Below are 22850 nucleotides of genomic sequence, written 5' to 3'. Positions count from 1 at the left end.
GAGGCTTTTTTCAATCTTGGCTGGCCCTGGGAACACCCGATTCAGTGTACTGGCCTTGGCTCTTGGAGAAGATCCAGAGCAGAAGAGAAAAGTTTGGAGAGGCCATGGAGAATAAACTTCTGCAGGATTAAATCTTCCCTTCGTGTAGGGGATGAGAACTTAAACCAAGTGAAGGAGTTACTGTATGTCGAGGACTTGTTAAGGAGTTACAGGAAAAGAGATTGTGAATTTGTCTGTGTGCATCGTCTGCAGTTACCATGACCTTATGTGCTTTATATGATTCATCCAACTGAAATATGGTGTAGTCTTTTATAATTAATTTCAATTTTAAAATTCTTTGAACCATGTTTGGAAATGATACACATTTATGGTTTAAAATCATCCATGTATGTATACTAATGCTTAGAATTTACAAAATAACATTATTTGATGTTTTACACTAATTAATTTCAAACACTATTCCATGTGTATATCAAATGTTTTATTTATAGTACTTAAAAATAAATAATTTTCCAAAACCGCAGCCTTAACCTCAGGATAGAAGCTGGGTGTTTGTAGAGGCCTGACATTCAACACTGTGGTCTTCTGTGAGAGGTTTATTATAAAAATAGAGATTCTGTGATAATTTAATTTAGGACTGGATATAAATAGGGAGGATTGCATCAGGAAGTGCAGATAGCGTAAAAACTATGCCAGATCGATGGTGTGGCTCGGGGTTGGTCCGCTGTGGCGACCCCTGATGGGTGCAGGAGAAAAGAAGAAGAATAATTCAGGACTGGATTTCCAGATGGAGTTGCACTTTTCTACTGAATTCCCCTCTAAATGGCTCTGAAGATTGATTGAGAGCTAAGTGATGTGAATCGTTTGGTCATTTATTGAAATACATCTTGGACAAAAGTGCTGAGACATCTACACGTTACACTGACATGAGATTTTCCGAATCCTATTCTAAACCCATAGGCGTTAATATGGAGCTGATCCCCCTTTGCAGTTATAAGACTTTCCACTCATCTGGAAATGATTTCTACATGATTTTGTAGTATGTCTGAGAATTTTTGCCTATTCATCCAGAAGATTATTTGTGAGGTCAGACACTGGATTTGGATGAGCGGGTCTGGCATGCAATCTCCGTTCTAGCTCATCCCAAAGTTGTTTGTTGGGGTTGAAGTCAGGGCTTTGTCAATCATTCTAGAACAGGTTAGGGCCTTCTTCAAACTGTTCCCACAAAGTTGGAAACATGCAATTGTCCTATATATCTTGCTTTGAAATTTTAAGCATTAAAATTTCCCTTCACTGAATCTAAAGGGCCTAGTCCAACCCCTTAGAAAACCCTACAGCATGATCCCTCTTTCACCAAACTTTAAACTTGAAACAATGCAGTCCGGCAGGTAACCTTCTCCTGGAATTCACAAAACAATGGTGGTCCATCAGCACGCCAGACAGAGTAGTGTGATTTGTCACTCCACATTATCTGTTTTCATGGCTCCAGCAGCAGTGTGCCTCAGCTTCAAGTGATTCCACTCTGTAACTTTGATGGTGATCTACATAAAGTTACATGTAATTAATTGGTTAATATAAATACTAAGGTAAAACTTGTATAAATAATGTATTTCTTAACTTATGGTTTCTTATTTGTTCTTGTCATTTTCACTTAGAAAACAGGAGTGTGCAAACCTCTGCCTTCCTGGAACTCTCCATTTAAGAAGGGTAGGCTGTGAGTGTGTGGGAGGGGGGAGTGGTTTGGGGGTAGCAGGTGGGATCTGAAAGTGAATATAAACCTCAAGGGTGCTGTTACTGAGGGAGAGGAAGTCAGGTTCACACTTCAGCTTTTCAGACTGCGGTAAGTTCATTAAGATTCTTTAATGTGTAATATCAACTGTGTTTAAATACAAAGACCATGCCTCACAGTGATGGCACCACGCTCACGCCATCTACACCAGTGGTTTCTCTGTGCGTGTTTATATGGAGGTTAGGTAGAGATGTGTATCAGGTGTACAAAGTTCCAGAAATTGGCTTCTGAAATATAATTAGCATAATGTTTCTAATCATAAAAACCAAATCTGACTGGTCGAGAGAAATAGTAATATCCTATTTAACACAGTAAAGCCACTAACCATCTTTAATATGTGATATCAGCTGCGCTGCCTTTGCATGCTGTGTATTAACCATTGACACCTCTGTGTTACCAGCGCTAAAATAGTCTTGCTTGAGGTTTATCTTCTCACTGATGGAGGTGTGAAAATGATGAATATCTCCCTAATGTTTAACAGCTATATTTTTGCTAATACGTTGGCTGTAGCTGCAGATAAACACTTTAAACCTTAATTCACAGCAGCGCTCTAGTTATCTGGTTCACTGTAGGTTCACAGCAGATGTACACACCGCTGACTGTGTATTTCACGACTTCTAGTGTAAAAACATCACACACGCACAAGTTACAAAGTTTATTTACACTGGAGGAAGTTTTTAATGGGTTCAGTGATTAGATAATATTTAGCTACCACATCCTAAAAAATTATGTGTATGATCACTGGGCTGTTGGTGTACTGTACATAAGTTAATTATTGTAATTTAATGTCATTGACTGTTGCTTTGTTATGCTGCTGTTCAGTACTGATTTTACACTGCTGAGTTTTCAGTCAATTTGCTTTCAACCAAAAGCACTGTAGCTCCCACCTTCTTCTGAGGAACTTTTTATACTCGTGATATAACATTCATGAATGATCTGGCTCTAATGGTGCATTTCCAGTGCATGTGTCTGGCTCGGCATGGCTCCGCTCACTTAAAGCTTGTCACTTAAAGCCTGTGAAATGGAGCCAGTGACATTGCAAAACTCTGTCTCTGACAGGATTCGTTGGCTTTGAAAACCACAACAATGGTGGTGGTAAAATTTGCTGTTGTTATAATGTGTTGTTTTTGTTTTTTGGACACTTGTTGGGTTTTCACTTGAAATATTCGCCAGCCATCACCCCAAGGACCATTTACACCTAGTAGAGTAGCTGTGTGTGTATTATAAAAATGTAGTCTTCTATGAAAATGTACTGTATTAAAACAGAGATACTGAGATTATTTCTGTTCTCTGTTGTGGGACTGAATTTCCTGATAACAAGATAACTGCATTTTTCTACTGAAGACCATTAAAAAAGACCCTGAATGACCAACTCAGAATCAGGTAACTCTGCTTTCAGATTTCTGATGGGTGTTATTACTCCTTTATGTGTTTATCCAGTCTTTGAGTGAGTGTTCAATGATCCTTTGAGTCGTGATCTTTTTTAAATATCTGTAGGAACAAGTTTTGTTTTCCGGTTCCCATTTTGATCTCAATTTTATGAAAAGAAATATGAAAAAAAATTGTTCACATTTAGGTAAATGTTAACAAACATACTTAAAGTGTGGACCATCTTGCTATTCCAGTTTGTTAGCAGTTAGAACTGGATTTGCTGCTTTATTTTCAGCAGAATTATTATAGATCTATTTTTATTGTACTTCAGTGTAGCTTTACACTCTGTGCCACTCACTTTAGAATTTGAATAACCTCTTCGAAAATACTTCCAGACTGATGCAGTTTGATTAGAATGGAGCACATTTCTATTACAGTGGATACCCATTGTACACTCATCATCAAAGAACATTGTACACTCATCATCAAAGAACTAGTTGTACCCAAAAGGTATCAACAAACAGAAATTATGAAATATGAAAACGGTGGCGCTGCAGGTAGTGTCGCAGTCACACAGCTCCAGGGGCCTGGAGGTTGTGGGTTCGATTCCCGCTCCGGGTGACTGTCTGTGAGGAGTTGGTGTGTTCTCCCCGTGTCTGCATGGGTTTCCTCCGGGTGTTCTGCTTTCCTCCCACAGTCCAAAAACACACGTTGGTAGGTGGATTGGCGACTCAAAAGTGTCCGTGAATGTGTGTGTTTGTGTCTGTGTTGCCCTGTGAAAGACTGGCGACCCCTCCAGGGTGTATTCCTGTCTTGCGCCCAATGATTCCAGGTAGGCTCTGGACCCACCGCGACCCTGAATTGGATAAGCGGTTACAGATAATGAATGAATGAATGAATGAATGAAAACAGAAATTAATCTTGGTGGGCAGTTTTGACATTGAGAGATAAGTAAATAATTTAAGTTTCATGCTCGGCCTCATGTGACATAAGCAAGAACAGGTCTTATTTCTGTATTTGATTGATTATATAAGGTCGCCCTGTTGCATGTGCTTTTCATTCTGACTCATGATTTTGTTTTGGCAGCATCCTTTGCAAGTGAAGTATGCCTCAGAGAGGAGTTTGAAAGCAATCTGAGCAATTGGAAGTGTTAGAGAGGAATCACATTGTACGGCTCTGAGGAGTGGGATGGTCTTATCGCCATAGTGATCATGCGACTATTACCCTAACACACTGTTCATGGCAGTGTATAGGAGGAGGGATGCACTGGCATGAAGCATCTGGGTGGCCTTACCTTTTCTGAATGCACACTCTGGTATGTGTAGCTCAATAAATGCTGCCCATATCAATTAATTTTTTTATCCATTTAGTATTCCTGATAAATTTGACCATCTTTCCAAATATCAAATATTGCAATCTGACACTTCCTACTGGGTGCAAGTTTTTTTGATGACGAGTGTATTTACTCATTTTAGGAAGGGGGTGTAAACTGAGTTGGTGTAGCTCTGATGGACAGATGAAATTTCTGCTGAAGAACCAAAAATAAAATGTGTAAAACTCTCTTTCAGGGAGGATGTTTCTCTGTGTGACCCTGCTGGCTCTCACTGGCTTTGTGAAGTCCACAGCAGGTATTTGATCACTTAGCAAGCTACTCTGTTTCTAAAGGTGACACAGAATGCTGGATGACACTGAAAACATCAACACAAAACACACAAATAATAAAAACATTGCATATTTTAGGAGACTGTCCAACTTATCATTTTGTTTACATGTTAAAGATGATGAATATTTAAACAATGAACTAAAAGTTTGTTTTATATTAAGTTACAGAGAGATTTAAAGTTGTTGGTCCAGCTGCTCCTCTTATTGTTGACCACGGTGAAGATGTGGTTCTACCCTGTTCTCTCCAACCTAAAGTCAGTGCTGTGGATATGAGTGTAGAATGGCGTAAACTAGAAATGACCACCCTTACAGTGCATCTCTACAAAGATTTTAAAGACAGACTTGATGAGCAGGCTGAGATTTTCAGGGGGAGGACGAGCTTATCTAAGGAAGGGCTGAAGACTGGCAACACCTCGTTGAAACTCTCAGCAGTCCAACCTTCTGATGAGGGAGTTTACATTTGTTTAATTAAGTCAAGATCTGGGTACGATGACGTAACTGTTCGTCTTAAAATCCGAGGTAAGCTTCAAAGATCACTGGTTCATAGATCCAAGTATATTACCCAAAATATAGTGATCATCATGTGGCTCTCAATGTGGAACTTCAATTAACTTAAAAAAAAAATAATAAAAAAATGCTGTGATAATATGAGTATTAACTGTAAAACCTGTTTTTTTCAGAAGAATTTAGTGCTTGGAATAACGCACTGAACTACATTTCACTTGGATTAACTCTGTTTGTTACTTATATTTTAAAAGGTAAATTTGGGCATTTTTTCCAAAATGACAAAAAATGCATTTTCACCTTTATTTTCAAGGTGTTGTTAAATATTTGTTCAAACTGCATATTTTAATAATGTTCAAAGCAAAGATCCTCAGAAAACAGTTTTCAATATATTTTCTGCTAAATGTAGTGCATATTACTTGAATATAAGACTATTTTTGTATTTACCATATTTTTAAATTATATATGTTACATGTTGTGTAAAAAATGTGTTTGCATTGTGTTCTCTCTAGGGTCACTTTCTCCTGTAATATACTCAGCCATAGCCTACAAAGTCCGCCACATGAATGTGAAAAATGAGTGGAATCTAATGAAATACAACACAACTGAAGAGGGTTATAGGAGACTCATTGCAGCTACCACAAATTGCAGGAAGGCTCGGTGAGTGTCTGACCATTCATTCATCAGTATTAATACACTAATGGGCCACATAGTACACAGTAAATCTGTTTATCTGTATACATCTTCAGCTCAAACCACAAAGTTTCATTTACAACCCCAATTCCAAAAATGCCTGGACAATGTATGCAATGTAATTAAAAACAGAATACAATGATTTTATGATCTTCAGGCCCTCAGATGGCACTGCATAAAACAGACTTATTCTGTATTAGAAAATACTCCTTCGGCTCAGGAACACTTCCAGGGATCACTGTCTGTGAACACAGTTCATCGTGCAATCAACGCACAATCCATAAATGCTGCCATCTTCTCTTGGTCAAAGCTCATTTAAAATGGACTGAGGCAAAAGTAAAACTGTTCTGTGGTTAGATGAACCATAATTCTTTTTGGAAACCATGGAAGCCATGTCCCGTGGACTCAAGAGGAGAGGGACCATCCAACTCGTTATGAGCACAGTTAAAAAAAATCTGATGGTATGGGGTGCGCCCATTCAGACCACATCATTTTCAGAGAAGGTCTTGCATATTTAAGCAAGAAAATGCTAAACCACATACTGCATCCATCACAACAGCATGGCTTTGCAGAAGAAGAATCCAGAACTGGCCACCTGCAGTCCATACCTTTCACCAGTAGAAAACATTCAGTGCACCATGAAACGAAAAATCTGGCAAAAAAACAAAACAAAACAAAACCAACAAAAAATCAGGATTTTGAGCAGCTAGAATTCTACATCAGACAAGAATGGGACAACATTCCTCTCCCACAACTGCAGCAATTAGTCTCTTCACTTCCCTGATGTCGATACATTTACATTTATGCATTTGGCAGACACTTTTATCCAGTGACTTATCCAGAGCGGGCGCTAACATATGGTTTTAAGAATTTATTGAGGTAGATGGGAGCAGAGCCAGTGAATACTCTGAAGGCCATCATTAATGATTTAAATTTGATGCGAAATTTGATTCGATAGACTGTTGTTAAAGAAAAGGGGATGCTACACAATGACAAATGTTATACAGATGTTATACAGACATGTAATAATAATGACAATTTTAATTATTATTTTATGAAATAGTAACATGTGTCACTTTCCACATCTGATATGTGTTAAAGTTTCTATTGTGAATAATGTTCTGTATGGGATTTTTTTTTACATTTATTTACTCTTATTCAGTGTCCCTGATTTTTTTGGAATTGGGGTTATGGTAATAAAAATCTTTCTGAAGTTCACAGGATGATTGTGAATATGCAGTGGTTTATGTGCAAATGCGGGTAGATAGATAGATAGATAGATAGATAGATAGATAGATAGATAGATAGATAGATACTTTATTGATCCCCAGGGGAAATTCAAGGTCTCAGTAGCTTACAGACATCACTTACAACAGTCACTAACAGAAATGGACTAATATATATATATTTATATATATATATATATATATATATATATATATATATATATATATATATATAGAACACTATATATATGCAGTCGAGATTCCCACATTTGGGGAATTCGCAAGGGTCAGCACAGCCGGAGTGCAATGGCTGAGCCTCACCTTGGGTGTACCACCTTTGTGACCATTGTGTCGCCACTGCCAGGTAAGTAAGGTTGGAGAAAATAAAGTGTCAGACCACATGTTACAGTAACTAGGCAAATTAATCTTGAAACAATCTTAGTGCATTTGATGGCTAATGTGTTTAACAAGAACAGATTGAGTCAAATATGGACACATTCTTCTCATCCGTTTTTGTAGATTAGCTGGCAATATTCTAACTGAACAGATAATTGAAGCATTGTTTGAAGCACTTCTGTCAGAAAACTCCTGTCTGAAAGAACTGGATCTTAGTTATAGTGACCTGCAGGGTTCAGGGCTGGAGAAGCTCTCTGATGGACTGAAGAGATTGAAGATTCTCAGGTCAGTGTTATTAATAATTTATTTCATGACATTCAAAAATTATTGAGATACTTCTGCCCATTTTAACTAATGTCCACCTACATTATCAATCCACTTGGTGCATAACTACAGACGGTAAGTTGCTTTTGTCCACCTCACCTAAATTCAACATCCATTTCTGATCACAGGGCTGGTTTAGGCCATATTTTATTTGAGTGTTTTATAAGCAGTGACACTGGTTTCAGAAACAGAATCTTTCTCTATTAGTTCATATGTGCTGGTGTACTCTTAGAGTAAATAGGGCAACTTTGATGCTCCATTTGTTGATGATTTAGTCCAGGAATGTTCAACATAAAGTTTCCTACTTCAGATACACATGCTCAACTAACATGGTAGGAAAAATAAGGAGAATAGACCATCATACAATCAAATCAAATCCATTCTGAAATAACTGAACATCAGTAGCAATGGCCAAAGTCCACATTGTTAAATGGAGTGAGATTTGTGATCTTATTTCATTGAGTGGTAAAATGTTAAAGCTTCATCTTCAGTGTGTCATCATCATGTTTCTGCCTTCAAAAGATATTTAAAGTTTATGTTGTATTATGTTGTAAATCTGTCACTCTGCAGCTTCAAAAGCTACAATTTCATTTTTAAAATGTTCTTAATTTCTGAGATTCTTGCCAATTAAAAACTGTGAACTTGTAATGGTTTATGTGAATGCAGATTGGACCAGAAAAAATATTGGGCTACATATTACAGGGACTTAGCAAGTTCACCTCTATATCTCTCAAAATATAAATCACTAAAATCTAACAAGTACAACAGGTCAGTTCAAACACAAATAAAATCCTCATATTTCTTATGCACTCTTCTTTCAACATTTCTAGATTAGCCGGTTTCAAGTTCACTAAACATTTAAAAGACACATTGGCTGCAGCTCTACAGGCAGAAAATTCCTCTCTGAAAGAACTGGATATAATTTACAGTGATCTGCCTGGTTTAAAAATGGAGAAATTCTCTGCTGGACTGATGAAACTGGAGATACTCAGGTCACTGTTACTGATAAACTACTTTATGACATTTTAGAGTTTTATACAACTAAATTAACACATTTCTTGTCAAGTCTTATATATAAAATCTATTATAATTATTGGTCTTTTATAGACTGACTATGTGTAAACTCAGTGAAGAGTTTTGTGGTGCTTTATGGTCAGTTCTGCAATCAGAAAACAGCCTGAAAGAGCTTCACCTCAGCTACAATGACATGCAGGATGCAGGACTGGAGAAGGTCTTTGCTGGACTGAAGAGTCAGCTGTGTGAAGTGGAGATATTCAAGTAAGTATCAACATTTCATGTAATTATAATTTGTTGTAATCCACCCACACCTGAATTCATCATTAGTTTCTGACCACAGGGCTGGTTTAGACCAGATATTTGAGTGCATAATCAGAAGTGACACTGATATGGTTTAAGGAATTTGATCTTTATCTTATAGCTCATCTGCTAATGCAGATGCACATGTGTCTGAAGACAACATAGCTATGTTTGACACTAACACATGGTTCCTTTGCTGACTGATCCTATCACTGAAGATAATGTATGCAGTTAAGTGAAAATAATGCAAATCACAGGAGAAATGTGTGACACCATCAAATCCAAATTCTTTGATAAAAGTATAGTTGGAAGTGAACAAGCACCGCACTAGACAGTAAAAGTGAATTAATTAATTTACACTGTAAATTTGTTTTCCTCTATTCCACTTCAACTCCATATATTTTCTCAAACTGAAAAAGGTATTATTTAAAAATGTTCTTACTTGACAATCTCAGAAGGACTATCAAATTCTGATGGTGTTTATGTAAGAGCGGGTTTAAGAAAAGTGCTGCACAGCATATTATAGGAAACTAATATAAATTAATCTCAAACGCATTAGTCTAAAGTATCTAAACTCTCTGAAGAACTGTGTTACTACTTTGTTAGGGATAATTTATTTTACCATATTCTATATTCATTGTAGATTACTTTGTTGGTTTATTACACCCCATTTCATCTTCAGGATATTATTTATATTATATTCATTTATATTAAACAGTTCTAATGATAAAAGATTACACATTCACCTCACCTCTTACATGTATGTTTAAGGAACACAACTGGACTTTAATTCCACTGTTGTACCTTTTTAAGGTGCATTTACACAGTTTGTAACTTTAGTGACAATAATGTACCTGTACAGTACCTTGTTTTCTGAATTTATCAATAGATCAAGTCAAATGAACTCTCTTTTCTTCCACTTTCATAGATTAGCTGGACGTAATCTTTCTGATAAGTTAATTAAAATTTTGAATGACGCCCTACAGTCCACTTCCTCTATGAAAGAACTGGACCTTAGTTACAGTGACCTTCAAGGTTCAAGAGTGGAATTGCTCTCTGATGGACTGAAGAAATTAGAGATACTCAGGTCAATGTAAAAACTATATTTTTAAATTTTTGAAAATGTAATATAACTGAATTATTCTGAACTTTGTGTATAAGATCAGTTGTATTTGCTGTGCTTTCACAGAGTTACGATGTGTAAACTGAGTGAAGAATCTTGTGAAACTGTGTGGCTAGTTCTTCAATCAGAAAATTCCTGCCTGAAAACCCTGGATCTCAGTAACAATGACCTGAGAGATAAAGGAGTGAAACTGCTCTGTGCTGGACTGAAGAGTCCACACTGTAAATTGGAGACTCTTATGTCAGTATCACTGATGATCTGTATATTCACTTTTAGAATTTATAGATATTTTAATTTACTCCACAATTAAAATTTTATTTTGTATTCTCATTCGGTTATTATCCATATACAGACTAGCTGGTTGTAATCTCGAAGAAGTGACTTGTAAAAACCTAAAGTCAGTTTTACACCTGAAGAATACCTCTTTGAAGAAAGTGGACCTCAGTAACAATGACCTGCAGGATTCAGGAGTGGAGAAACTCTGTGATGGACTGGGGAGTGCACAGTGTAAACTGGAAATACTCAGGTCAGCTTGCTGTGAATCACTTCAGTGACAGGGAAAATGCATGAGCTTCCATGTCAGTTTTTCTTTAAAACATGCAAAACAGATGTTTATAGCAAATTAAATATTAAAGATTAATTGGCTAACCAAAGACTAAATTTAACCAAAGTCTCTAAGATTGTCACATGGTTTTATAGAAGAGTTACATCACATTAAGAAATAATTTACTTGTCTGTGTACACTGATTTGTCTACATAAAATTTGTGAAAACATCATTTAAAAAATGAAATACAGAAATATTCTACACTTATATCCTTATATCCACACCACCAATGAGAGCAGCATATTTAGAAGGTGCTGTAACCGAGGAAATGTAGTTATTTGAGCCTTCAAAATAGTGTCGCTTCAACCTACAACCATTTTTACCATTTTACCTGCCCAAGCAATTTCACATTTGCCAATTTCATAAGAACAGATCTGTTCTTTTTAGCAACTTGCCAATAAGCAACTTTCTGTATTTGTTTTTACCTGTCTGCAGATTATCTGGTTGTATGATCACAGAGGAAGGCTGTTCTTCTCTGTACACAGCTCTAAGTTCAAACCTCTCTTACCTGAAAGAACTGGATCTCTCCTATAATCACCCAGGAGCCACAGGAGTGAAATTCCTCTCTGAGAAAAAGAAGGATTCAGGCTGCAGTCTCAAAACACTCTGGTAGGTAAAATTGTGGAAAACTGTGTTTGTTGTGTAAAACCAGCTATATAACAAGTATTCAAAATGATGAAAAACAATCACAGTTTGAAGAAAATCATGAAAATGTATAACAACTCCATATAATGTTTATTTATTGTCTATTTTTATACATTTTAATGCCATTTCTGAGATTGGTGAATTGTGTAGCAGTCTTGGCCGGTGTACCAAGCTGAGGAAGCCCTTAGTGCCAAAACATTTGTGATTTCATCTGTTAGGGCATTTTGCGTTGAATTGGAGGAGGGCATTTTTAATATAATTGTATTGAGCTACATAACTATTAACTAAACTTAGCAATGGTGGTTAAAATAAATTTGTTTTAGTGATTGTTTTTCTTTTTGGAAAGGGCATCATATTTATTCAGATAATTTAAAGACAATACATTTATCTTTAACATCAGAATTAAGTGCAGAACACTAATAGGAGCAGAACATAAAAAAACAGAAATACTAAACACTAAATACAACACATATACCTGAAAAGCAAAATGACAAATCATCACATGTGAATGTGCAGGGAGAAAAGTTGACAGGGTTTTTTAAATTTACACAAAAAGTTAAATATGTGTTTCTTCTTTCAGTGTTGAACATGCAGGGAAGATCAGAATTGATCCAAGTCCAAAAAAATGTAAGTTCACTGTTTTCAGTGTAATGTTCACATAGAAATGTACTAATATCCATTTCGACAAGGTAGATATTTTAAAATATTTTAAAGCTTGATACTTCACATTGAGAGTTGCCAAATATGTTTCTTAGAAAGTAAGACATTAATAAGTCATTATTCATTCATTCATTATCTGTAACCGCTTATCCAGTTCAGGGTTGCGGTGGGTCCAGAGCCTACCTGGAATCATTGGGCGCAAGGCGGGAATACACCCTGGAGTGGGCGCCAGTCCTTCACAGGGCAACACAGACACACACACACATTCACTCACACCTACAGACGCTTTTTGTGTGCATTAATTCTTAGTTCATTTAAGTAGCTTATAATTTGCTTTATTCTTTATTATTATTTGACATTTAATTAAACTGTGTTATCAGTTCATTAATCTCCTGATGTTTAATTTCCTCCACTGTGTAGTTTTGTATATAACTCCATTCTCCACATAATCAGTTCTTAACTGTTCTCACAGCTGTTTGTACATTTACACCATTATTTACCCCTGACATTAATAGAAATCCAGTGGCACTGAACTAAAATAACCAACTGTCCTTAATCGTGAGGGTGTAGTAGAGTTAGTGATGAAGATTAATACTTTAATAAAAAATGAATTTTGAAAGTGTTGAGGGGTGTGAGAATAATGAGGTGGCTGATTATGTGGAGGTGAAAGAGAGTGGTCAATAAAGCCTGAGCACTCTTCACTACAACACTGAGGACAATGGGCTAATTGTTAGAGAAGATCCCTGGTTTGATCCCCATATTATTCTTGTGTGTTGTATCTCTTCTTTTGTGTTGTTTTCTTGTCTCTGTTATTCTGTTGTGTGTATTATATCTTGTGTTGTGTCGAATATGTTGCTGTTTTGTGTATTGATTTCTACTTGTGTGTTTTGTAATTCTGGAATGTTTTGTATATATTACTGTGTTGTGTGTCTTGTGTTTTATTATTGTGTTTTGTTCTTTGTTGTTTTTATGGTTTCTTCTTTTGTTTATTATGTGCTGTGAATAAAATTGTATTCTATAATAATAATCTCTGTGTGTTTTATTTGTGTGTTGTGTCTTGTTTTTATTGTCTCTATTGTGGTGTTTCTGTTTCTTATTATGTGCTGTGTATCTTTTGCTTCTTACTGTGCTTTGTGTATCTTGTTGTGTGCAGATGCCTGTGAGCTCACACTGGACCCAAACACAGCACACCCTCTCCTCTCTCTGTCTAAGGGGAACACGAAAGCAAAGCGTGTGGTGAAGGTTCAGTCGTATCCTGATCATCCAGAGAGATTTAATCAGTGGAAGCAGGTTCTTTGCAGAGAGAGTCTGACTGGACGCTGTTACTGGGAAACTGAGTGGAGTGGGAAGGTTTATATTTCAGTGGCATATAAATCAATCAAGAGAAAAGCAGGCAGTGATGACTCTAGGTTTGGGGAGAATGAAAAGTCCTGGAGTCTGAAGTGCTCTAATAACTGTTACTCTGTTCTTCACAATAAGAAGAACACTGTTAATCGTCTTCCTTCCTCCAGATCTAACAGAGTAGGAGTGTATGTGGACAGTCTGGCTGGCACTATATCTTTCTACAGAGTCTCCACTGACACACACACACTCAGACACTTGCACACATTCACCACCACATTCACTGAAACTCTCTGTGCTGGATTCTGGGTTGGTAAGGTCTCCTCAGTGCGTTTGTGTCAGATGGAATAGTTATGATATTCAGATATTATTTAGTGTGTGTGAATGCACATTCTTTCACACACACACACACACACTTCTTTTTCATTTTAATTATGTTATTTCTATTTCATTTGTCTCTCATTGACTCACTCTTTATGTCTTCATCTCATTCCTTTTGAAATTAAATTTTTGTTATTGCATTCTCAAAAGAGGAATTATGTTATCCATTATTTTGATTCATCTCTTATTTCAACTTTCTTTGTGATATTATATTTGAAATGATAAAGAGTGTAATGATGTGTCTGTTCTTTCTTTCCCCTGTGTCTTAACCCTTTGACTGGTAAGTCTGACCTACCTTTAGTTTTAAAAGTCAAGGCTGATGCAGGCAATTTTGCTTCTGTAACTGTAAATAAATTACTGATTTATTTTCCCAAATTTTGTCTGGATCAAATGAAAGATCCCTTTGGATACTTACCTAATTATACTTACACATTAATATCATAATCTAATAAACAGCACAAAAAGTATGGAAATGTGTGTTTGTTAGATTATTTCTTTGTTGTTACAAAGCTTCTTGTCAATAAATCTTATACTAAAGCCTGTTAGTTTCCCTTTTAAATGGTGGCACATTTGTAAGGAACATGCATTTGTGGGATGAGAAGTAGAGCTGAGTATGTGGGTTGCGCCCATGAAAAATTTGCCAAATCCTCTCTGTCAATGCCAAACAGCTTATTCTGTGTGATGGTGTGGCATCTCCCTCACTGGAAAAATGAGGCTTGTCATCATTGGAGGCTTCTCAATTCAGAGAGAGAATCTACAACCAGTGACAATCCAATATGTCCATCTAGAAGCTTAATATATATATATATATTTATATATATAAAGGGAATATTATGAATCAGTCTGTATAATTTTTGCACCCATAATCCCTTGGTTAAAGAGGGAAACCAAGACAGCAGAGAATAAAAGTGTGATGTGTCTTTCATTGTTTAATATGCATTTAGCTGAAGGAAATAAAACTTGCAATCCATTAATATCCAACTCTCTCTTTTTGGCTGTTCTTGGGGTTTCATCAGTTAAGACAGATATTTTAATTCCATACCATGGGATTTTATGTTTTGAACTTTTGAAAAGGTAGCTTAATAATGAAGAAGAGAAGTAATAATAGAGAAGTAAACAGCTAAAAATGTAGAAATGTAGAAATAAACAGATAAGGTGGACTGGAGACTCAAAAGTGTCCATAGGTGTGAGTGTGTGAGTGAATGTGTGTGTGTGTGTGTGTTGCCCTGTGAAGGATTGGCGCCCCCTCCAGGGTGTATTCCTGTCTTGCGCCTGTGAAGGCAAATTTTAAATTTGTGTTTCTTTTACAAACATGTGCTCATTGAATCATTAGTATTTAATAGTAATTGGTAGTGATCACTGATGATTAGTAAATTTCTTTGTTTTATATAAAGCTGAGCTGTTTTATGAAATGTAGGTTGCATTTTTTTTTCACCAACTGAGTCTTTAGTACGATAGGAATTTGATGGGAGTCCATGGGATTGCAGTTTGAAAGAGTTACACTCCTGCATCCAAGGTATCAAGGATGGCTCAGATAAGAAAGAATATTTTTTGTTCTCTGTCTCAGAGCAGAGTAGAGGGTTAGTGCATGATTTTAGCTGCTCTTAATAAAGGTTACTCAAAGACCACTTTCAGTCTAATATCTTATTAGTTGATAATTTCCATGACATGCCCAATGATTCTGGATAAGCGGTTACAGATAATGAATGAATGAATTAATGAATAATACTATATAAAGACAATGGAAAACAAGACAACTAAAGTAACAACAGAGAAGGACACAAATCAAAGGTCTTGAGGAACTAAACAGACAATTACACAAAAGGAAACTAAGAGAAACCAGGAAGTACAGATAAGACACATTTTTTTGTGACAATATAAACTGACCAATATTTGCACATTTCTACAGTAATTCAAAACCTCATTTTATAATATGAAAATCTAAAATTACAAACTTACAGCCATTTTATATTGTTTATTTATGTCACAATAACTGAACAATATTAGCAGTAAATATCCATTATAATTTGGATAAAATGTACTTTATTCAAATATTAATATTAAATAAGAAAGCAAATATTTACTCCCTCAGGTGTAATAATCAACACAGTTTATAAACTATGCTGTCAGAAATGTTGGTACATCACAGAAAAAAGGGACTGTAGAGGTACAAAGTTGGTCACTAAAAGTACAAATTTCCCTCCAAACTCCGGGGTCAATTGTGTAATGACATTGGATATGTTAAAACCAGATTTCATTACTTAATTTTGTTGAAAACTGAACAAATTCCAATATGTCCAAATTCCTGTTCCTTTACTCGTCACTATCTTTTCGCTTCTCTGCTGCTGACACTGTGATATTCTGGAATCCTTGTGGTACACTGAGTGGCCTTATCTGCTGAAGGATAGTTCAGGAGTTTCCTTCATTTCTCAGGAAAAGGAGAACACATATGTTGTAAACTTTAAAGTACATATTGTGTGTGTGTCTAGATGAAATATATGTACAATTCAGTGGCGGATGTTGGTCATTCAAGGAGGGGAAGCTCAATTTCGGCCTACATCATAAAATGTGTCAGTTTATTTATATGTAAATTCTACCCTCCGTTCCTTTTTAAGAAAATGATCTGTGATCCTGTCGTACCAACAAGGCGTTTTTTCCTGGGACTTGACTAGTGTCCTACTGTTGCCCTGCAAGTCCTGGTTTGAGTATAGGACTTGAAGTTCAGACCTCAGTCCCCCTGAATCAAAGAACTGGCCAAAACTTTTCAGGACACTCTGAAATGCCTCCTCTGGAAACACTTGTCTCATCTCATCGTATTTCCCTGGATTGACCAATTCCAAGAAGCACAGACTTTCCAAATTTGCAAAACACCGAGGTAGCTGCTCTGTGAGATTGTCTAGGATGGCCATGTACAGATTTCTGTAGCGCTCCTTGGGATCCTGTAGTTGTGACAGACGGCATTTCCTCATGGGCTCAGTTTGTGGGTCTGATGTGAGATCTGCTGCTTTGGCATAAACAGCTTGGAAAGCCCCCTCTGACCTCTTCTCTTTGACAAATGCAAGAAGAGACTCGATTCTTTTCTTGCAGTACAGAACATCCATAGCTCTCTGCTGGACAATGTCAAACACTACATCAGTCTCAGAGAAGATTTGTTCATATGTGTACAACATGAACACAAACTCAAAATCCTCCAGTTTCATCAGAAGGCCTTTGGCACAGTCTAATGTGTCATCATCCATGGACTTATCTGCAATGATTATCTCAAAGGTTTGCAGGAGGGCATCAAAATTGTTTGCCACAGTGCTCACTATCCATGATGTGAAATTCCATCGAGTAGGAGCATTTCTGGGCAACCTTGAGCAGCCTGCATACTCAAGAAAAGACATCCTCTTTGTGGATTTTGAGAAAAATGTGGCAAACCCAGAGAGTGATGCAAAAAATATTCTACACTCAGATAAGCATTTAGCCCCCTGAGACAGAACCAGATTCAGTCTGTGTGCATAGCAATGCACAAACATTGCACTGGGGGCTATTGCCTTAACTTTGGCCTGCAAACCATTGAGAGCTGAAGCCATCACAGCAGCCCCATCATAGGTTTGCACCACAAGTTTCTCCCTGAAATTGTAGCCCTGCATGTTCTCATTCAAGACTTCAAAAACAGACTGAGCATCTCTTTCCCCAAAAAATCCAACAAAGCGCTCCTGACTTTTACCTGTCCTATCCACATAGCAAACAATGACAGAGAGTTGAGCATGGCAAGCTATATCACTTGTTTCATCCACCTGCCAAGTAAAAAAGGGAGCAGCCTGGATTTCATCCTTGATCTCATCAGAAACAGTGGCTGAAATAGCAGAGATCAAGTCATTTTGGATTGCATGGGACATACCAGAAAACACGGCTGATGACTGGAATTGTGTGGCCAGGACAGAGTCATATTTAGCTAATGTTTCGTTAAACTTCCTGTAATTCCCCTTGTTGGATGATTCAACACTCTCATCATGCCCCCTAAATGACAGCTCCTGACGGCCAAGCAAGGAAGTCACATCAATAAGGCGGTTTAGGAAAGCTCTGTTTTGTTTAACTGCTTCATTATATTTTGCCACTTGAATGCGAGCGCCTTCATTGATTGCATGCTCAACCCTGACTCTGCCCAGGCAACTTAACCTTGCACATGCACTCACATGTTCATTGCTTTTTTCATGCTTTTTGTATGCCCTGTCAAACTTGGACAGATCCCCAAAACCCACTTTTGACCAGACAACACATCCCTGAGATGGTTTCATTAAGAGGCATGGCCAACAGTACATTTTATTTGTTACAGCACTTCCAGTCAGCCAGCTCACTTTGTCATACCAGGACAGCTGAAAAGACCTGTTACTTTTCCCCACCTTTTGCACCAAATTAATAGGGGTAGGGTGTTTTTTTTTTTGTAGGGGTACAAATAAGAACTGGGATTCACATTTAATGTGAAGGATAACAAAAGAATTAATTAGTTATATATAACATTTCTGTTTGATTTTAATCAACTGATTTATTATTGAACAAGATTGAAGAAATAAATGCTGTTTTTCCTTAACTTTGCAGTATTATAGAAAACAAAGTCCTCAAGCTTTTGTGGCCACTCTCATTAACCTCCAAATAATCAGCTGCCTCATTATTCTCACACCTCTCTCTACACTTTCACCATTATTTATTTATTAAAGTATATTAATCCCCACCTCTAACTCTACTATGCTGTACTCATGATTAAGAGCAGTCGAGATCTTGCTGACTGTGAGGGTTGTGTTTTGTTAGATGCCATTGAATTTATATTCAATTTTCACTGAATGAAAATGAAACTAAATTGGTTTTTAATGCCTATTTTTGTGTACACTATACATTATTTGTTTGGGTATTAATTGAAAATCTGGAGTAATTAATAGTGTAAATGTAAACATAGCTGTGAATATAGTAAACAGACAATTATATGGAGGACAGTGTCCCAAATGTTCAGTAGATTATAAGATAATTAACAAAATTCTCATTTCAATTTTTATACGAGTGAAAATGCATCCGATCATTACATAAAATTAAGGCAGTAACAAACTGAGAAACTAAACCATTGTTTGCTAAATATAACTCAATTACTATAAAACACCATTTACTAGAGGTTTCCTAAGATTTACTAAGTGGGGCTTCCTCCTTTCTGTGAGGATTTAATGCCATTTAGCCATTATACATGAGTGAGGTCAGGTACTGATGTTGGATTACCCAAAGGATCAATTACTGAAGAGAACCCAAGTACTACACAGACACAAACTCTAGCCCAGGCTTGCCATTGGGTATGGTGACCTTATGCTCAGGTGCTACTACATCCCGTTTTGTGCCATTTTTCTATACAGACATCATATAAACTGTGCACAAAAAATGTACAATTTTCTACAAATATTTGCACGTCATACGGAAAATGTGATATTAGTCCATAATCACATTAAAAACACTACGATTCACTAGAACAAGAGATATTACTTATGTACATCAGCTTTTAGGTTACATGCTTCAAACTTCAACTTAGACATTTCTACAGTGTTTCAAAAATCAATAAATATGAAAGAAAAAGAATTACATAGTTTTGGCTTAAATCATACAAGTCACCATAACGACCTTTGGTTGAACCCAAAAAATGTTTAAAGTTTTATGGCTGCCAATTTAAATGCTAATTATTCCAGTGTCAACGTTATACTGAACACAGTGAACTTACATTTCTTTGGACTTGAGTTGATTTGGACTGTCCCTTCATGGTCCACTCTGAAAGAAAGAATGCACTTCAATTTCTAAAATGATACTCAGGGTCTTTTTTATTCTCTGAAAATTCAGTGATGATGCATTCTCTGCACTTTTCAGTCATCTATGCAAATTTTGCATCTCTATTATTGTACACAATTTTACATACCTGAGTGTTTCCAATCTGCAGCCTGAATCCAAGAGCTCCTTCAATCCTGTTTCCTGGGTGATTATAGGACAAATCCAGTTCTTTCAAATGTGAAGGGTATACTCTCAGAGCTGTAGCCAGAGATAAACAGCCTTCCTCTGTACCCATACAAGCAGTCAATCTGTAGAGAGCAGGAGAAGATAATGAAGTACAGTATTATTACTGCCCTCTGATGTGCGGGTGTCCTTCCAGGAGGTGTTGGGTGGGTTGAATGAATAGATGAATGAATGGACAAGTGGTCACCTGGTGGTTTAAAAACTAAAAAGGAGAAATAAACAACAAAACAATATGCATTAAACTGGATGTATTTGTTAGAAACCAGGGTATTCAAGTCTATGGGTGCCTTGGAATCATTATGAAACATCTGTGACATAGATTGGTCAAAATACCACAAGGATCAAACAACACAGCACAATTCTCCCCATTATTTAAGTAAATAAATGATGTAAGAAACCCAGCTGCAGTTGACCAGCCAGGAATAGATCTCTGATGTTTAGCCATTTTTGCTCAGATGTCTTTCTTCATCATTTTTGAAAGAGTGATTTTTTTCAAATGGACCCTTTAAACATGCCCCTACCCAGATTCTTACCATACCATCATATTAAAGAAGTGTCAGATGTTTGTGCAGCCACTGAGGCATGTGGCAAAACTTTATTTTGAAGATGGCTGAAAGAGTTTAAAGTTGATTTCCCCTAAAGAGTGTTCACAGGAATGTTTATCTCAGAGTAGCTCTTGTCTTGTTGGCATCTGAGAGCCGAGAGAGAGAGTGTGTGTGTGAGAGAGAGTGGGTGTGTGTAGTGTTTGTGTGTGTGTGTGTGTGTGTGTGTGTGAGAGAGAGAGTGGGTGTGTTTGTGTGTGAGAGAGAGAGAAAGTGTGTGTGTGTGTGAAAGAGAGAGAGAGAGTGTGTGTGTGTGTGTGTTTGTGTGTGTGGGTGTGCGTGTGAGAGAGAGTGGGTGTGTGTGTGTGTGTGTTTGTGTGTGTGAGAGAGAGAGTGTGTGTGTGTGTGTGGGTGTGTGTGTGAGAGAGAGAGAGAGTTTGTGTGTGTGCGTGTGTGTGTGACAGAGAGAGAGAGGGAGAGAGAGAGTGTGTGTGTGTGGGCGCTGAGTCTGTACTTGGTCAGTGTGGCTCTGTGTGTGTGGTCAGTGTCTTTGGGGAGCCAGGTCTGTCTGTAGAGGCCGGTCTGTACGGCCAGGCTGTGGGCGCTGAGTCTGTACCTGGTCAGTGTGTCACTGTGCTGAGGTACTCTGCTAGAGTGTACTGTCGATTTAGGGCCAGATGGCACTGCATTCTGCTTTGTGCCTGTGTGTGTGTGTGTTTCAGTGAGTGATGTAGTTGTGCGTGTGGAGTGTTATAATGTAGTTGGGGGTGTTTCAGACTGGTCCTGATGGGGGTTAGTGTGTGTTAGTGAGGTCAGGGTCAGGACAAGCTGTGTGAGGGAACTCTTCTCTTTGCTCAGCTCTTGGCTTTGTAGGTCTTTGTAGTGATAGGAGGGGGTCACTGTGTTTTAGATGTAGCCAATATTTAATCATTCGTTTTTGTATTCTCAGTAACAGAGGGTATTGGCCTAATTCCGCTCTGCAGCCGTTGTTTGGTGTCGTCCTGTGCACTTTCAGGATGCTTTTACAAAATTGCATCATTCCCGTTGGGTGTTTGTCCCATTGGTCAAATGTGTGGTTTTGGAGCGCCCCCCACACCTCACTGCCGTACAGGAGAATGGGTTCTAGAATTGATTGGAATAACTTGAGCCAGATCCAAATTGGAATTTGAATGGGAATTTGGCGTTTGATGGCGTAGAACGCCCTGCATGTTTCTCTCTCAGTTCATTGAGCGCTGGACTGAAGCTTCCTGTTGAGGTGATCTTCAGCCCTAAATAGTTATACTCTCTACTGGAGTCTAACCTGTGTGTCCCTAGTGTGAAGCAGGGGGAGTGTCCCTGACATCTGGGTCTCTTTTGGAAGATGATGGTTTTGGTCTTTTTCAGGTTGACTGTCAGGGCCCAGTTCTGACAGTACTGCTCCAGCAGGTCCAGGTTCTGCTGCAGACCCTGCTCTGTGGGGGACAGCAGAACCATGTCGTCTGCGTAGAGCAGGAATTTAATCAGGAGTTGTGCAGAGTGAGACCGGGCGCTGCAGAACACTCTCTCTCTCTCACACTCACTCTCTCTCTCTCTCTCTCTCTCTCACACGCACACACACACACACACACCCTCTCTCTCTCTCTCTCACACACCCACACTCTCTCTCTCTCTAGTAGCACTAATGCTAATCTCAGTAACTACACTAGTCCTATAGCAGTAACTCTGGTCTAACTGTTAACGCTAGTCGTGCTGATACTAATCTGACTAACTCTCTCTCACACACACACACACACACCCCAGCTAGCAAAACTGTATCAGGCCACACTCGGGCCGAATCACACCCGCCGGAACAAAAACACTCGGCCCAATAACGGCACGCGGAGTCGGCATTGTCTCGGCCATGATATATGGCCGTAGATTGGGCCGATAGTTCTGGCCTGAGTCTGGGAAACTCTTGGCCCAGTGTTGTGGATGAGATGCAGTTCAAATGACTTGGCCCTAGTTCGGCAAGCCATAACTAAACCGTGATAACCGGTTTGAGCCAGAAGCACGCCATTAATGCCAGACTCAGCCCAGATCTGGCTCATTACTGGTTGTAATAGTTTATTTCTATACACCGACCCAACACACACACACACAACCCACACCCATCACCCTCCCCTCCCTCAGAAAAGGGTACAATCAGGTTCCTGGTGAAATTACTGCTTTATTAAATAACTTGCACTCTCAGAAAAAAGGTACATTATTGGTCACTAAAGTTACCAG

The 22850-nt window shown here is 37.9% G+C and overlaps 2 protein-coding genes and 1 non-coding gene across 3 annotated transcripts; 2 read left to right on the top strand and 1 right to left on the bottom strand.

The window, feature by feature from the left end:
- Positions 1-4155: 4155 nt before the first annotated feature.
- Positions 4156-8994, top strand: LOC136678624 (myelin-oligodendrocyte glycoprotein-like). The gene is made up of 6 exons (XM_066656691.1): positions 4156-4788; positions 4985-5341; positions 5503-5580; positions 5839-5986; positions 7765-7926; positions 8796-8994. The coding sequence occupies exons 1-6, from the start codon at positions 4734-4736 to the stop codon at positions 8992-8994; spliced, it is 999 nt and encodes a 332-aa protein (XP_066512788.1). The 5' UTR covers positions 4156-4733.
- LOC136688023 (U1 spliceosomal RNA) lies at positions 7455-7617 on the bottom strand. The gene has a single exon (XR_010800737.1). It is a non-coding gene; the product is annotated as a U1 spliceosomal RNA (small nuclear RNA).
- Positions 8995-9079: 85 nt separating the features above from the next.
- On the top strand, positions 9080-14486 carry LOC136678620 (ribonuclease inhibitor-like). Its single transcript, XM_066656677.1, has 7 exons — positions 9080-9243; positions 10211-10369; positions 10472-10645; positions 10758-10931; positions 11446-11619; positions 12236-12282; positions 13469-14486. The coding sequence occupies exons 1-7, from the start codon at positions 9080-9082 to the stop codon at positions 14005-14007; spliced, it is 1431 nt and encodes a 476-aa protein (XP_066512774.1). The 3' UTR covers positions 14008-14486.
- The last annotated feature ends 8364 nt before the right edge of the window (positions 14487-22850 follow it).

This window comes from Hoplias malabaricus, chromosome 2 (assembly GCF_029633855.1).
Source record: "Hoplias malabaricus isolate fHopMal1 chromosome 2, fHopMal1.hap1, whole genome shotgun sequence".
Lineage (NCBI taxonomy): Eukaryota > Metazoa > Chordata > Actinopteri > Characiformes > Erythrinidae > Hoplias > Hoplias malabaricus.
This window is presented reverse-complemented; position numbering and strand designations above follow the sequence as displayed.

Bases quoted from the DNA above. Each gene is read 5' to 3' on its own strand.
- LOC136678624 (XM_066656691.1), top strand. From the start codon at position 4,734: ATGTTTCTCTGTGTGACCCTGCTGGCTCTCACTGGCTTTGTGAAGTCC. The intron at 4,789-4,984 runs GTATTTGATCAC...TTTTATATTAAG, and splicing joins CTTTGTGAAGTCCACAGCAG to TTACAGAGAGATTTAAAGTT. The intron at 5,342-5,502 runs GTAAGCTTCAAA...TGTTTTTTTCAG, and splicing joins TGTTCGTCTTAAAATCCGAG to AAGAATTTAGTGCTTGGAAT.
- LOC136678620 (XM_066656677.1), top strand. From the start codon at position 9,080: ATGTGTAAACTCAGTGAAGAGTTTTGTGGTGCTTTATGGTCAGTTCTG. The intron at 10,932-11,445 runs GTCAGCTTGCTG...ACCTGTCTGCAG, and splicing joins TGTAAACTGGAAATACTCAG to ATTATCTGGTTGTATGATCA. The intron at 12,283-13,468 runs GTAAGTTCACTG...TGTTGTGTGCAG, and splicing joins TGATCCAAGTCCAAAAAAAT to ATGCCTGTGAGCTCACACTG.